Source organism: Rhea pennata, chromosome 8 (genome assembly GCF_028389875.1).
Source record: "Rhea pennata isolate bPtePen1 chromosome 8, bPtePen1.pri, whole genome shotgun sequence".
Classification (NCBI taxonomy): Eukaryota; Metazoa; Chordata; class Aves; order Rheiformes; family Rheidae; genus Rhea; species Rhea pennata.
In genome coordinates this window covers 17,952,124-17,970,234 of record NC_084670.1, presented here as the reverse complement: position 1 = coordinate 17,970,234, position 18,111 = coordinate 17,952,124, and the positions used below count along the sequence as shown (strand labels likewise).

At 38.5% G+C, this 18,111-nt stretch overlaps 1 protein-coding gene across 4 annotated transcripts in view; it reads right to left on the bottom strand.

Annotated features, from left to right (window-relative positions):
- The window catches only part of PKN2 (protein kinase N2), a 56,557-nt gene extending 38,519 nt beyond the window's left edge, over positions 1-18,038 (bottom strand). For 2 of the 4 annotated variants that reach the window (XM_062582163.1, XM_062582164.1), the window contains exon 1: positions 17,787-18,038. In XM_062582163.1, coding sequence (XP_062438147.1) covers positions 17,787-17,834 — 48 coding nt within the window. In that variant the 5' untranslated portion in view covers positions 17,835-18,038. Of the gene's footprint in view, positions 1-17,203; positions 17,224-17,786 lie in introns of those variants that run through there. The other 2 variants (XM_062582166.1, XM_062582167.1) reach the window with 2 other exon arrangements.
- Between the last annotated feature and the right edge of the window lie 73 nt (positions 18,039-18,111).

Genomic DNA, 18,111 nt, shown 5'->3' with positions numbered 1-18,111 from the left:
GGGGAAACAAAGCTTACTCTGTCTAGTTTCAGATGTTCCAGAGAAACAGCACAAACCTCCGTTACAAGGAATGGGGCTTGATGTCACAACTTACGACATGTGCCCGGGAACAAGATCAATATTTGAAACTAAGCCTATAGTAGTGTCACTCCCATTCTGTTATCAGACCTTGCTGTCTTTTACTTAAAAAAGAGAAGCTAAATTAAAAATGTGAAATACCAATTATATCAATGGTGCTACACTAACTGAGACAGTATAACAAGATAAAGTAGAATAGATTTCCAGGAGAAAAACTGCTTATGTAATTTTCAAGCAGACCACACACACACAGTAGTGGAAGTTCTTTTAAATGCCAAACTATAAATTAGTTCTTTCAACATACATGGAACAAGATTTTATGAACTGTTAATACCATAGTGCTTGCTGGAAGATCCAGTAATGATCCATCATAGAAGTTGTGCCCAGAAGACCAAAGCAATTCCCCCTGAAGTGCAGCCCCACATGGATGCACGCAGCAGAGAAACTAAAATTAAATAATTTCTCATCTAATCCACGTAACATTATAAAAGCACATATTCATCATTTGCTAATGACACATACTCCCATTTAAATGATAGAGAAAAATAGGTAGATAAAATGACAATTTGATAAATGAAAGAGAAAAGTTCAAAGTAGCACAATGTATTTTAGGAAGAAAAGTTCCTTTGTCGCAGATTCATACAGAAACAGGGCTGAATATTTAGTATATTGACTGGACAGCAGAACTTGGTATGCATATGCATTGCATCTCCTACAGCCAACAAACGCATTCCATGCACAGAATATTGAATTTTCAAAGTTTAATAGGAAAAAAATTAGTCTTCTGAAACATACTTTGAAACAGAATCTTCAGATTTTTTCTTTCACAAAGGTATTGTAATAAGTGAAGAGTGTTAAATGGAAGAATAATTAAGATCTGTTTGACATTTTGAGGTTGCTTAGAAAAACTTTAATTTTTCATTTTCAAACTGAGAGTAAAATACACATTGGAAGTTTTTTTTAAAAAAAACACACATACTTTCAAGTGAACATGGAGTGATCACTTTCTTCATGGGAACATATGCAATCCTCTATAACATATAAAGATACAAAAAACTTCATCCTAATGTCTCAGAATTTTCTTAGATATATACAGCATCTACATTCTAAATAAAGAGTATTTTAATATTCTTCCTGAACAAATACTATATATTTAAACATAGTTCCAATTTCTTCTAGAAATGAATACATTGTTTGTATTACTTCAGGATGAAATCAAGTTATCTGAGATCTGAGACACTTACCAGCAAATTCATCTCAGTCTTCCTTCACTGACTTCCCTGTAGTTACACTAAAGTTTGGTGTAAGCAATTGTTTTACTGTTCTGAAATGCTTAAAGTTCAAGCATAATTTACTAAAGAAACAAGACTATTTAAGATGCAATATTTTAATGAACTTAGCTTTATGAAGGATTTACCTCCAAGCAATGCTAATACCGAAGCTAGTAATTTGTCCAGAGACAACCACTCTTCCTCCTCCCCTAAATGAATGTAACTAGTAATATCTCTTGGAATAAACACCTAAATTAAAGCATTTCTGCTGTAGAAGTTAACATAACTTTGTTTTAATTCACTTCTAATATATATATACACACACCTTTTAAGTGAAACATTTACCTAATTTTGTCTAACATCCTAAGCAGAATAATATGGATATGGCTCAAGATATTGGGAAAAGTTAATGATACTGTATTATCCAAGATATAGGATATGATATTTTATTTGGCAGATGAGATTTTTCAAAGGTAAAAAGGCCAGTCAATATACATGCAGCACATAATCTTGCCTTATGACTTTGATAACTTTGCAAATAACACATGTGGTACAAGGATTATAGTTTGTTGGGTATACATACAAACAAAATATACTTAAGGCAAAGTTAACATCACAGCTATTAGTTTAATAGGTACAATGTTAACATTAATTACAAGCAGAAATTAAGTATACACACTTGCATTAAAGAACTCAATCTTTGAGCAGAAGCATCAAACCAGCACACTGTAAAACCCAAAGAACCCAACCCCCAATTAATATTAGATGATAAACTGGTCCACTGACATTTCTAAAGGAATTTTTTTTAAAATACAGAATATAAGACAAAAGGTACTATAATCTAATTGACAGGTATTATCTAATTCTGTATCAACAGATTGATCATTCTGCCCATCCACACATTATCATATCAGCAATTACCACCTCCACAAGAAGCAATTATAAGATACTGCACATTCTCAGTAAGCTACAGAATAACACAGAAGCAAGAAGGCCTTATTACAAAAATATCAGTACAATTTTCTCTGCAATTTCAGTGAAGGTCAAAAAGTTTTAGTCACTGAAATAACATAAGAAATCCTCAGCTAGTAAACAGGAATTTCTCAATAACATGCAAGCATCAGGACACTAGTAAAGGACAACGTACCAAGTTCCTTAATCTAGAAAGCATAAAAAAAAATCCCTACACGTGAACTCCTTTCTAGAATTATTATTATAATTATTATTTGGACACTGGAATTGCCTGGAACAGATTCTCTAATCTCCCCAACTTTAACAGACAACTGAGCCATTAGTCCATTTAACTTCACTATACTTTGGAGAAGCTATTTTTAGCCACCAGAAAACTAAAGGAAGAGCTGAGAGCCTACATTCCACTCTCATTAAGCCATCATGCTTAGCAGCCAACTATTTTGTGCATTATAAATGCAGCAACACATAGCAGAGATAGTACTAACATCTGTTTTATAAAGCAAAAGGCCAAATGCCTAAACGCTGCATTTTATTTTGTTTTTTTGTTTGTTTGACTTTCTAGGACTGTGCAACAATTTTCACCACAGCTTACGAGTTCCTCCGTTTAGCAGCTCAGACAGTGTTCTTACATGCACTAGTTACAGAAAAAGGATATATGCTTACTTAAGCCGAGGCACTGTGCCGAGACGCGGAGGGTTTGAGAACCCTTTCTGTAGTTTTCAGAATTGAAACTCAGCATCTGCCGTTTTGATTATATGTGATGTTACTTAAGAGAAATCTCACACCCCAGCTACAATCCAACCAGCTGGAAAAGCTCCAGCTGTTATCATCTCCAGTGGCAAGAGGAGGACGGAAAAGCCTTCTTAAATCCTTCTGTCACCTCCACAGGTGGTCAGCTGCACCTCTGGGCGTCGCAGTCATGTACAGCCACATCCCAAACGCCATCCGCAGAGATGCGGCACCTCGTTCCATGCCTTTCCAGCAAGGGTTTACGGACGAACACAGAGCTATTTATAGAACCATTACTTCACATTCCCGTTTGTCCAAGGCTTTTACAGAGCATCACTGATATATGCGGTGATACATTTGGATAGAATTTTCATAATCCCTCTTTCTTTGACCCTTGAGATATGGTAGGAAATTGCTTTCTCACTAACAACTGGTCTCCTTTGTCTATTCAAAAAGCCCCTAAGCATTAGAAAAGTCATGAAGAAACAGGCACCTGCCTTGACCTTTAACACCCCCCACACCACACACACACACTCAGACTCAACAGCTTTCTACGTAACAGGAGCGAAAAGGAGCTGGCAGATTCCACTTACAGATTAAGTGGACTACGAAGAATTCTTAACAGTACACTTCAATTTCAAAATACAAATCTGCTTAGAGTTTTTGTTTTGAAACTTATTCTTTATTTTCTTGAGTCTTGATCTCATTCTGACCTATAGTACAGTAATTTCAAATCTACCTTTTTAATCTCCAGAGCGAAGGCCTGACCTTTATACAGATGTTGATAGACAGAAGATGTGGAAAGAAGTTCAGGATTTTTAACCTAAGGACATCTTAATGATCATTTAATAGATTTCATAGTGTTCAGCCCTAATGGCATCACTTAGCTATGTTGTTTCCCATTTTGCTTTTAGGCTTTTGTAGGATTCTCTCCCATCTAGCTCCTGTTACCATCACTGCCTCAATATCTGCCAAATTAAAAATGGGAATCATCACTTTCCAAATAACCAACGCACCACTGAGACTTGTAATATAACAGCCCCACAGCAACACAAAACAGCTTGTACTTCCATCGTGTATACACGTGCCTATTAAATCAAATATTACTGAATATGCAATAAAATTAAATTTAAATAATGGCAAAAGGCTTTGACTTTATAACTGCATTAGCTAGTAAAAATTATTTGTTGCTCCTTATACTACTGAATATTCAGAAAGACAAAATAGAGCATGCTTGCTAGTGATCTCAATATGCTTCCTTTTTCAGAGCGGATTAAACATTTTATTCATTTTCCGGCATCAATCATGTGAATGGAATCTTGAACAATAGACTTAACCTCTTTCTACCCTTAAAATAGGGTAAGACTTTTGATATATCAAAATTAATTTACAGGGCATATATACACATCAGTTTTCACATATCTTAAAAATTTCATAGAAGATTTACCAAATTCCAGTTTAACCGATTTTGATATGCTCACAGGTTTCAAAGTCATTCTTCAAGGCTAAAACTTTTCTATTTTGTTGCAGTTCAAAAGTATTTTAGTAAGAGGTTCAAATAAAACTCCAGTTAGTCATCCAAACTGCAGTGTGAAAAATGTTAAATCGAAGTAGAATATTCTGCTTATTAATAACCAAGAGCTGCATAAAAATACTGTAGATATGACATTCAGTAAAACCTTCACAAAGAAGTCCTTTAAGTTAATGGAAGAAATTACTACAGTCAGAAGCTATTTATGGTTGAAGTTTAACCTGCTGCATTCCCAAGACCATCTCCAGTGTATTCCTCTGTAATGAGCTACCTAATCTAAAGCATGTCATCTTTAGGAGATAAAAATACACAAACTAACTTTTGCCTGAAAAATTCCTGCATGAAGATAGGATCAACTTCTGTTCTATTAAACAGAGCAGCATATTCTAACACACAAACTTAAAATGTGCTTCTAGGAAGCTATCTGTGCATATTTCCTAGCATTTGAAAGAAGTGCTTGGAGGAGGGGGCAGGGAGGAAGAACCACCATCTATTGCTTAGCCAGGCCTATAAAGTACACACTCCTGCAAGCTGAAGCTTTTTCAGACACTCTAATAAAGACCTCAAGGAGCTATGAGTCCCAGAAGAGAGGGGTATGGTCCCAATCTATGTCTATATTGTCTTCCAAAATAGGTACTGCTTTTAGCTCAGGCTAACATCCCCCGCACTGTGCACTTCCCTGACTTGTGTCCAAGCATTAATGGCTTCTCTTTCACATCTATTCCAGCCTTGTACCTAGAGAGGACGCAACGAGCAGGCATCATTAAAAGCATCCGGGTACAATCAATGCTTCCCTCTAGACACAGGTTCTCCCCATTTTCTGGGGATGTCAGAACCACGGCCACCCCTTCCCTCCCCCTTTTGCTAGCTGACAAGCCGCAGAAGCAATCTCTGATAATTCCCTACATATGCCACCGTAATACTTACTGCTGCAAATCAAATTTGGAGAAACCCCTAGTAGATACTTAAGTCTTTCTTTATTGCACTGAGCATACTTGGGGACAACAGAGAACTTTAAATTTATATAACAGTAGGGAAAAAAAAGTCATATAAGTAATTAGAAACATCTGACATTTCTATATATACAGTTAATGTGTGAGACAAATAAGTGAAGGAAACATGCAGAAAATACTACATACTACATGGAAATTAAGAGGAAGAGAATTGAACTGTATAGTTTGGAATGTGACTGAATACATGCAGGATACAGATACAAGAAGTAGATCAGTTTTTTAAAGTGTGTTTACTTGGATAATTTTTATATACCTTAAATTGACAGTAAATTCAATCAAATGAAACAGCAGCTTGAATGAAGGCAGACAAGCACTAAAGAATGTTACTTACAAGTCCATAAATAGTAGTATTTTCTATAGAAAGAGTTATAAGAATGGAAGACCATCTGTAGGGCTTATACCTCCCTCACCTTCCTTTCATTCCCAAGGTCATATCGCTCAGGAATCAAACTGGAGTTAAAGAAACTCCAGCATGGCAGCTGCTGCCGTGACTATGCCACTGAGGTACTTCCCATCAAGAAAAAACACATCAAAAAGTAAAGTTTAATATTAGTGCTGGCTGCTAACCTGAAAAATGGAGAGTAACAGCAAATACCACTTAACAACAAACCACCATTCTTTTTCTTCCTACATGTAAGAAATTGTAAGAACAATTTTAAAAATCTATTAAAATTAGCTTAAAGCATGAAAATACATTCACTCATTCTTGTGCAAAATCCTAGTAGAGGTGAATACCATCTTCTAGAGAAAATGCCATCTTTAAAGAACTAATAATTATCGATTGCTTCACTATCTTGGCACGTTCCAGCAGGAGAGAGGAAAGAGGCATTTACCCCCGCCACAAGACAAGAATTAGACTGTGACAAGCACTATGTACTCTGCAATAGATACACATTTTATATGAAAAGTACACATGCAAAATGAGAATGAAAAGGAAAATTTAGATATTACTTTGTAAAGTGACCCAGTTCAGATATGATCCCGTATCATAAAACTTGAAAAAGATGTATAGCCAGAAGTGTTTTTTTTTTTTTTAATACTTGGTTTGACTCAGACTAACTGATGTGAGAAAAGAACTAGAGAAAGACAATAACACACCCTGCAATAAGCTATTTTGTTCTCATGTTACAAAGGCCTGTATCTGTTCAAAATTTTGAAGTTTCATGTCCTCACCTCTTCATGAGAGACAAGGCTCAGGAAACAAACCCAGAAGCCTGAATATAATTAAGTAATGGGTTACGTTTCAATAACACAACTTAAACTGTTTTCCTGAGTATCTCTTAACTCTGATCTAAATAACTACCATCATCTACAAATGATAACTTTTAACATCCAATCATTCTCAGCTTAAAACACCAGCTTCATATGAGCTTATAAATAAGTAATAAATAAACTCAAATATTGAAGAAAACATGCTTCCATTAAAGGAGATTGCAGAGTCCTAAATGGGCAGCAGTTCAAGAATGCTACACTAGTAGTTAGGCATGTACGATTTACAGTACTTTACTTTTCTACTGCTGCCACTAACTTTAGAACATGTCCTACAAAAAGTCATTGCTGATTTTAAAATATTCTCTAGATGAGCAGTGTGCTTATTTTGGTACTTTCAATGTCAGTCTTCAAAACTCTGCCTTCAATCTGACTGTCTTCAATAATCTTTTGCAAGGATCTACTTCACTGTATTCTTGCTCCCCCAGCCCATTACGTCTAATTAGTTCCTCACGAACTCCAGACAAGTTGTCAGCAGCATATATCTTTATGAATTCAGAGGATAGCAACATTTGTTTTCTGTTTTTTTTCCCCCCTTAAAGGATGACACTTATTTCTCATCTTTTCCACTGTAATTTTAGCCTACATGATTTGAAAAATAGGGAGATAATAATCCTGTCATGTCATGCATAGATCTATCAATACAGGAATCCTCCTCCTAACACACATCGTTTTGCAAAGTCTTCCCATATAAAAATAAACACATCAAGTAAAGTAATAGGTGGTTTTATATGTCATGTTTGTAAAAGGTGATAGGTCACACAATTTGGATTTCTCCTACACTCTCAAGGCCAGCTCTGGAAAGGTTTCAACGCATGTCACTTAAAAATATCCAGGTGATAATATACATCAGTAACGCAATAGCAATTTAAACCTCATATCTAATAATCCAGGTGACATGAACAGTTTAGATCCTGAATCTATCATAACAGAAGCTACATTCAGCTTACTGTAGAAATGAAATAAGAAAGGTAGTTGAAGAACAGAACTAGGCAATTTTTTTCCATTTACCTGTGAACTGGAGTAAAGTTTCATCTTCACACTACTCTAGAATAGGGAGAATTTGGAATCACTAAAAATTCTCCTTGGTTGTTCTAAGTAGAATGTTGCACCCCAACAGCAGAAGAAAGTCTCTCAAATTCTAATGATTGAGTTATGAAGATTAACAAGGCCATAATTTGTCTTTGAGTACAGGAAGGAAGAGAAAGAACCAACAATTGTTAAAGCCAGTTCAACAACATGAGAACTTGAAAATGTAATTACTTTGTTACCTGAAAATTTGCTATTTCTGCACCATATTTACTGCCATTTCCCCCCGCCTTCCATCTCCCAAAAAATAGCTTAGTCCTGAGGCATGGTATCGAAATTGTACACAGTATTCAAAGTCCTCTGAGAAGAATTTTAATTGAACTCATAAGGCCATTAAGAGATATTCTGGTATTGCAGATATTAAACTAGAATATTCAAATGATTCACAGTTATTGTATTATTCAGTAACTGATAAATGTACTCATAGTGAACCATAACATCTCAAAATAGCTCATTCTCCTCACCTTCATTTTCTTTATGGAGAGCAATGTTATTTGAACAGTTAGCTCAAAGGGAAAATAAGTCTTAATTTGTCTTTCCATAGAGCAATTCTTCTCCAAATCTGGTACTCAAACCTAAGCACACTAAAGTTTTCTTTCAGTCCCAAATTTGGTCTCATCTACTTCTGTTATATACTCACTTTTTCTTCCACTTAATTACAGGAAGTAACAAACACAAGATTTTTCAAAACCAACTCTTGTCCCAAGCATGTAAAAAGGCCTCACAAAAACCTGAAAGCTAGCAAATGCAGTTATGGTAATATCCCCATATGCACAGTGTACTGCTACAAAATCTTACTTGACACTGTTCTCAACTTCTGACGTCAAACTAAATGAAATTACATTTTCCCTGCAGGACGTTTGTAACAATCCTCTATTTTCTACGCTTTTTCAAACATGCAGGCTGTTCTTATGTCACAGGCAACATATTGGGAGACGTGCTTGAAGGATGCAAAGCTAGAGAAGAATTGCCATAGAGCGCAGAGACTATTCATGATCTGTGCATTAGTCTGCAGCAAAATTTGACTTGCATGGTCCCTAGCTCAAGATAACAAACACAAATAAATCTCAGCCTGTAAACCAGCACTATATGGTGGAGGGAAGGAGCTTGTTCCTGCCCCTAGACTATTCCCTGATGTATCTCAGTATGAACCTTTATGGCCACACCAAGAACCGGACTGGGAAAGTGATCTGGTTGAAGACTAATTTTTAGGGTGAGAGGGGAAAGAGAAACAAAAAACACCCCCAAACAGAACTAGCAATCTGCTCACTGTACAGCTACACAAATATAAAGCAACACAAGGGAGAATGAAGCGTAGGAACAGAAACTCTCCACAGCAGAAGCAGCTGACAAAGTCTTAACACATTCTTTGAACAGCCTCAGTCAATACTTCCTGTCTATGCTGTACATCCTAACGAGTACTTTTCATCCAAAATTTACATCCCAGATCCAGCCCGCATCTTAATGATCCAAAACAAGAAAACAATCTGAATGTACATTCAGACCATTTTCAAAATACGTTTCTTGAAGTCCTCAATTTCAAAAGCAAACTGCAGTATAGTGCTGGGGATATATTAAACCATATTGTTAATGTTATTTCCCTTTTAATGAGGAAGTCTGCATCTGGGCTTAAAAACAGCCTAAAAGAGCTTCATATTGTATTTTTTTCCTGGTTTCAGTCATTAACTTTCAATTTATGCTCAAAGCTTACAAGATAGACAGATATCCTATTACACAATAGCTATATACCACATTTATTTCCAAGTTTATATTGAGTTATTTTCAAAAGATTCACTCTGAATTTCACTTGTAGCATACTGAAATTAGTCTAATTACATTTTACAACAATAAATACTTCTGCATTAAATTTCTGGAGAATGATTCCCAAACAGTTTACACAACTGTATCTGTTCTAGTATTTTCTTTCCTCCTCTGAGCAAGAGGAAAAAAACTATACCTTAAAATGAAAACCTGACTATAAAGTGGATAGCTGACTGAAGTGCATTTACTTTTTTGCTATGCACATTTACACGCTCAGAGCATTACTGAAAATATTTGATTGAGTACTACTTTCAAATCCGTTAAATAAGTTACTTACTTTCAGCTCTTACTCCTTTTAATAGTCTATTTCAATAGCCTAATAAATTTGAGTATGCAGAAGGCATATTGCATACAAACTTATGTTTATGTACATGTATTTTTTAAATTTTAAAAATCACTATAATGTACAATATCTTTAATCCTTTGAGTATTAACCTTTATGAGCTATCAGAAAAGCACATTAAACCAGTGCTCAAAATGTAAAGGTTAATGTCTAATACTAATTCAGAAAACTGCTGCTGCTTAGTTGATTTATAATCTGCATAAAGAGTTCTCCTTTTTGATCTGATCTGCTTGCAAGCATTTCTGTAATGTTAACATCCAGAGCGCCACATCACTGTTGTGTTTTATCTTAGAACTTCAACACAATATATTAGCACCCTTGGTATTGCAGACTGAGTTATTTCTTTTCACAGCTACACATCTACCACCTTTTATCTTTTTGTAATGCTAATAACAGTTGCAGAAAGCAGGTGGAAGCCTGTCCTCCTTGTTATTTCCAAGCTATTGGTTCTATTAATCTCATTTTTTAGGGTAAGATGTTTTCAAGTGCAAGAGTAATTTAAAATCTATAACCCCTGCTACGGTATTGTGGGACAGCAAACTTTTGAAAATTCTCATCAGAAACATCGGTTTGCTCTGTCACCTTACTGATGCTTAACAGTGCAGCCATGAAACAGTTGTTTCCAATTCAAGCTCTCAGATCTGTACTTATTTAGAGAACAAGTCAGGAATTCTCTATCCTTTAAAAAACAATACATCTCCAGTGGAAGGAAATAGTGCTTTACAAAGTCTTCAGGACTTGGAAGCAGAAAAAGCTAATTTGGTCATGCCTACATTAAGGTTTCTATCAGCATAGGCCAGTTTTCATATTTACTTAACTTGCCAGAGTCAACTCTGAGTCCTGCCACACACTTACATTTCTTTATGGCCTTTTCCCTCACACCCCTTCAGCATCCCCACCCCCAAGTGGGAAAAGTCTGTATATTTTCTATCGCATAGCCCATCCCTTCCTAGTTTTTTATTCAGTACTCCTTTTTCATTTGTGATCAGTCTGTAACATCAGCCTCCACCAACCCATACATAATATGAACACCTCTGTGCTTCTTCCCATGGTATCCCTCAATCCCTGGCAGGAGTTTAACACCTACAATATCACCACTCTTGATCTCTCCTTCGAGCTAACCCTTGCTAAAATGCCCCCTCCATGCCCCAAGCATGCAGCTGAGCTGCTGACCTTCTAGTCCTACTTCCTGTCCCCACCTTCCTCTTCCCACATTCATGTCCCTTATTTTGTTACATGGTTTCTTATGCAAGCTCTTTGAGGACAGAGACTCTTTTTGTAACACAGAACTTGGTGCAACAGAATCCTGATCCAGGATGAAGATTGCCAGGTACTACATTAACAGAAACAATTGTTTATAATAGAGGCCTTTAGTATATATCTAGTTTTGGGACAACTGCATCTGTACTAATATCCCTTATTTTTCCCCTGGGGAGTCCAGCAGAAATGACAGAAAAAATTCATTGGCAAAAGCACAGTTTTGCCACCATGCTGCATGCAACCACTCCAGAAATGCTCTGCACATCACTGTAGCAGCAAACGGGAACTAGAACAAAGTTCCTGTTTACTATACCACACAGAAACTTGCATCTATATCCCACGTCAAGATAAAAAAGGTATGGCCATACTGTTGAAAGCAATCAAATTACCACTACCTATTTGTCCAGCAACAGCACCACATTAACCAATCATGTGAACTCTCAATTCACTCTATTTGTGAAGCTAAATGCATTAGCTTGATTTTCAGCCTTACCTATGTTACAGTAGCAAAAGAATTCCCAGCAGAGCTGATCTGTTTAGCTAAAGTTTGCAACTGCACATTAATGTCTGTTCACCACAGAACTCAGCCATGTCCTCCACACCAACTGCAGAAGTAGCACCGATAAGTCAAAGGATGCCATGAGCACATGCATTTGACACAGCCTGACACAAGTTTTCTGAAGTTTCTGGAAGGCATGCCACTACGCACCATGACGAGAACCCACAGAGCAGAGCTTTCGCCCCGGGCTGTACATCCACACTGCCACGCAAATAATTCTAGCAACCACTGAACTGTCAGATACAACACAAGACAAGTTATCAACTGTAAAATGGCAGCAACAAGAACGGTGTGAGCTCGTGTCACTGACATAATTATATTGCTGCATTTCAAATAACTAATCAGCGATAACATTACTATAAGGACATGCCCAGTGTGTTTTGTTAATCATCAGCGCTATTAGTTTCTGTTTCAATGCAGTACTGCTGAATCGTATCTCAAAGTAACAGAAGTTATAGACCCTATAATAAAAACATTTCTTTTTGAAAAGAATTATTGCAACACTTTGAGGAGGGGACGAAAAAAAGCTACTTTGCTTGTGCTAGAAATTGCAGGCCCAGTTTTCAGAAAAACAAGCATTAATTATTAAAGCATGGAAGTACTACACAAATGCCTTGCCCATGTTAAAGAGCTACTATCTCATGAGAGGAGCTTCAGTTCAGTCTGTTCAAGCCCATTCACTTAACGTATCCATGTAGAGAAAATAATCAAACAATTAGTCTGAACCAATTGCATCAGTAATTTCTGGAGAAAAGCAGCAAGAAAAAGGAGAGCGAGACCATGGCACTGCACACAATCCACCACAAGGCTTTATGACTCTGAACCTCAGTAGAGGCCAAGTAATGTCTTAGTCTCTAATTTAGCAGAGCTCTGAGACACTGAAGGAAAAGATTCCTAATCCCATCATTAATCCCTTAAGCCTCCCTTTCCCAATGTAAGGGGCATGTTTATCCAATAATTCCACTACAGTTTTTAAATGATAATGAATGACCATTCACAGCATATAAAATTGTTTCAATAGGTCTATTAAACATACCGTAACTAAATATACTTTCCTATTCTCCATCACTAATAATTTATCCTGAGCCAAAATAATAGATGTGGGTCACAGGTCCTAAACCCTACTCTGATAAAGAAAATTCAGTTAAATTTATTACATAGATTTGTATAGGCAAGTCCATACAATGTTAACAGGCAGACTGACAGTATTCAGAAGATGTCCTGTCCTCCCTCCACAACCCGCACCAAACCCACCTTTGAAGGTATTTTAAGGATTGTTTATGTTCCACTGAGAACAGTATGTATCCAAATTTTTACTAGAGGACTGTTTAAAGAGTAATATATAATCCAAAGATGGAAATAAAGAGGTACTTCCCTAAATCTACTGGTTCTCAAATTATATGTATGGATCTGAAGCACCTCAAGCAGTTGTACACACACTTTCCTTCCTAAACTACAGAAAAATGGTTTAGGACAGTTTTGCTTGAACATGATACTTTCTGTTCTGAAGGAACAGGAGTAATTCAAAATTATTTGAGAATAACACGTCCTAGCTGAACAGTATTTGAAGGCAGTCTTACTGCTGAATGTTCAGCCTAATTACATTGTCTGTTCAAAACAGATTAATTAGGTTACTTGTACCTTTTTAAGGTGTCCTTAGGCACTTGACCACAGCTAATAATAAATACCCAGTACTTTTTATCTCTAAAAAAGCAAGCATCATTACCTCTAATCTACAGACAGGGAAACAGACACGAGTAAGAAAAGTCATCTCTAATGTCACCTAGCAGAGAGTAGAACAGCTAGCAATGAAACGCAGGTCTTCAAAGTACCACCTTGCAATCTAACACAATATAGCAAGGTGCAAGTGCCAAATTTTGTATACACATACAAAGACTAATGCCTTCTGAAGCTCAAAGGTGTGATGTATATCAGGCTGAGCAGTAAAAATTTGAGCATTCTTCAGTCATATCCATTTTATGACTACTCTAGTGCCAGATACGAAATGGAAGACAAAAATGGTAAAGTTAACAGTTGGCTTTGCAGAATGTGTCATCAAGTAAGCATAAACTGAACTTAATATACTATTTCAGCCATGGCACTGTTCATTACTACTTGAAATAGTAAAATAAGTTAGTAATGGCCTTTAAACAATTCTATTATGAGGTTTGTTTCAAAAATCCTCAACTACAGTATTTTAGCAAGTTAGACGACTGTGGTTTCTATTAAAGTGAAATTAAAAAAAACCCTTTATTCTGACCAAAACAGAAGTAAAAGACATTTTTGCAAATATTTTGCAACATTAGAAAAACATAATTTGAATTGACTCAATTTGAAAAACATATTTAAGCTGGAGTCTTCTGTATTTCAAGGTAAATCCTTCATCTTGAAGGAACAATTTAATCTTAAGAAATAAAGACAAATAGTGTATTTTTATTTTTAATTAAACAAATTGAAAATTCAGTTTTGAATTAATATTTTTTAAAATAAATCCTTTCCTATTAATGTAAAAGGTCTAAAGATTAAAATGTTTACACAGTTCTCTAGGGAAAAAAAAAAAAGTAGTACAGGACATCTAGAAGAACCATCATTTTGCATGCACAGTAGTTTCATTTAAGTAGCCTAGGTAATAATTTCTGCAATCCAGGCCTTATCAATTTACCATTCTAATGCCTATGAAGATTCATCATTCCTAAGAAAGCACAAATCTTTTTTCTTTTTTTTTAAAAAAAAGTTTCTTATAAAAAATGACAGCTTATTTAATGTAAAACTGGAGAATGTTAAATAAGGCATCCATGAAATAAAACAATCTACAGCATGATAATTTTACTTCTATGAAGAAACAGTTGCCACTTCCACTAGGAAGCAAAGAGTTAAAGGTTATCCAATTAAGCTGAAAGCAAGCACCTGAGAGACTAGTTTACCTGCTGGACAGAGCTCTAGAGGATGCAACCAAACTAAGAGAAGAATAGCAGAATTTTAGAAGGGAAGGTAACATCAGCAATGCAGGTTCATACCCAGGCTCCCACAAAAGAACCTGTACTATACAACGGAGGGAAAAAGTTCCTGAAGGTAAAAAAGGTAAGCTGACTTTCTGTAAGCTTTCAATCATTGGTAATCAGGTATTTTGCTAGTGAAGCTACTAAACAGAACTGAAAAAAACAAGACTTGTTTACTGCCAAGTAACTATTGAGGAGTAAGTGTTGCATTCCCAGCCTTGAACAAACTTGTACGAAAACTTGTTTAGAAGCAAGAGATACTTCTCACATCCTATTAACTGTCTGCAAACTGTTTAAGTTGAAGAATGAAGGAAATGTTCTGCAGAAAAGAAAAGCTAATAGAACAGTTCCTTTTTCAAAAAAAGGGATCTAAACTAGAAAATAATCTATCAGATATCAAGTCACTTTTTTAAAATACAAAACTTTGTGAGGAGAAGTGAGAACTGTTAATTTTTGGCTTGCTTGATAAAAAGACAGTTCATCCGTCACATCTGTTTTACCACTTCTTCCTCAGCATTTGTTTTACCCTTTTATTTTTGATATCTTCCCCAAACTGACTTCTCATTCTCTTACTTGGTAGTTGTAAAGTTCACCAACCCTTAGATCAGGAGAATCCAACTGATTCTTGAGCAGTGAGCCACTTTTAATTTGATCCAAGACCTAAGCCACATCTTAACTGTGCAAGAAGCCTAACTGTCAACTACTTGCAACACACCAGCACATGGAGGGTTATCATAACCAAATGCCAGCAGAACACATGGTAACAATAAGCAATATGTTATATTAATAACTGAATGATACCCACGCTAGAATTAATGTCAGGATCAAGCTTAGGATTAAAACCTGAGTTTAACTTGTTTTCAGTAGGTTGTCCTGGCTTATCAGAACAGCTAAAAATCACACACAGTTCATGATCTAAACCAACCCAACTATGTGAGGCTTTCAGTTTTCACCGTAGTGTTAGATGGATCCATGCATTTTACAGCTCCCTCTTCTCTGCCTCAGATTGCAATATGCAAGTAAAAGCCCATTTGAAATATAAACAGTTTTGATCTCCTTTAGTTCAAGGAAGGTCTCTCCTGAAGCAACATGAGTGAAACAGCGTATCTCACACTTCATTGTGGTCGCCTTTATTTTGGAAAAACTAAATAGCATTTATATACATGTATATAAATGCTATTCACACATACAAAGAGTAATTAGTTCTGAAGAATTTTCAAGAAAAATAATACTAAGGTCTTTTTTATCCCACAGCTACTATATGCCACTGGGGAAAAAAAAATACCACACACATACACCTCCATAGTGGTTCTTCCTGATATGAAAGCTCCTCTAAATATACTGAGAAGTTGGCAGTTTACAAAGTTTAAACCCTACTGTCCTACTGTGACTTCCTTGTTAATTTAGTGACTTTTTGTATTGCCCTAAAGAGCTGCACCTATTAATACTGGAGTTACTGTAGATAATGCAAGAGATGCTGCACATCAAGCAACTAATTCATAAAGAAAATACTTCTGCTAAATTAACCCTGAAAGTCTTTTCAGTACTTCTACACAAGTCTGCCTCCATTTAGCTCACCTGTAACACTACCATAGTTATTTATTCACACAGCTCACCACTTCAAACAGGTTTACCAGCTTACATATCATCGTATCAAGTTTGTGTTAACATAGCAATTCCTCCGAGACACTTATGAACCACTGATTAAAGCTTAGCATTTTAGATGGATTCTTAGCCTTCAGCCATCTCACGCACTACAGTATTTAGTGCTTCATCTGTATCGTGCCTCCTTTCCCTTTGTTAATCAAGTGAGCACATCACTAATGTATTTAAAATTAAAGAAGCATTTCATAGTATTTATGAAGTAAAATTTCTCCTTTTTAAAATGTCTCTCTAATTTCCGTTCAAACATTAAATTCAACACTTCCCATTTATGGGCTTCTTACTTTAGCTAATTATCCAACTAAAACTCAGAGATGTGTTCTCTGCCTGGTTAACCATAACAACTTGCAAAGATTTAGCAGTGTATACTTACAAAAACAAACAAAAACAAGAAAACTAGCTTTTTTTTTTCTTTAGACAAAGAAGCAGAAGAGCTAACAGATTAAGCTGACATTTCAAGATAAGAGTGCAAAACCGAATCTCCCGAATCGTGTCTAACCCTGCGGCTGACAAGCGGAAAAGGAACAGTTGCGCAGGCCACAGAAACTAGCTACGGAGCACGAAACCCACACCCGCAGAGTTTCCGGGGCGCAAACGAGTTATTTACGAGCTGTTTGCGGCCGCAAGCCCCCTCGCCGTGCCACACGCAGCGCCTGCGAGACCCTTTCCTGCGCTTCGCGGGCTTCGCCTCCGAGGCCCGCGCCGCTCCGAGGCCCGGCCGGGGCGGGGGGGGACGCGCGGCCGGACCCCGCGACCCGCGGCGGGGAGGGGAGGGGAGCTCCAGCCCCGCTGCGCCGCCGCGGCGGAGGGCGAGCGGAGCCGGCGGCGCGGGCGGGCGGGCGGGCCCCGCCGTAGGGCCGCGGCGTCCCCGCGGGGGGAGGCGGGCGGGAGGCAGCGAGCCGAGAGCAGACAAAAGCGGGTCGCGGCCGGCGGCGGGGTGGGGCCGCGACCGGGCGGGCGGCGGCGGCGCCTCGGCTGCCGGCGGGGCGGCGGGAAGCGCCCCCGGGAGTGGAGCGCAGCGGCGCGGGCGGCGCCCCCGCCCCGCCGCGGCCACGGCCGCGGCCCCGGGCGGGGGGTGGGGTGGGGGGAGGCGCCCCGCGGCGCGGCGGGGCCGGGCCAGGCCGGCGGGGAAGGCGGCGGCGGCGGCTCCATCCTCCCCGCGAGGGGCGGCGGCGGCGGGAGCGCGTTACCTGCAGCTCCGCGAAGAGGATCTCCCGCTCGGCCGCGTTGGACGCCATTGCGCTCGGGTTTGAAGTCCGCACCTGGAGGCTGCCGCCGCCGCCGGGGAGGGGAGCGCGGGAGGCGGGCCCGGGGCCGGGACTAAGGGCGCATCGGGGGCGGGGGGAGCGCTCCGTGCTCGGGCACGCCGGGGGCCGCCGGAGGAGCCGCCGCCCCCTCGCCTCTCATGGGCCGCGGCGCGGTGCCTCCCCGCGGCCGCCCGCGCCCCGCGTCCCCGCCCCGCCTCGGCGCTCGGCCCTGGCCGCGCTCGGCCGCCGCGGCTGCTGCTCCTGCGGC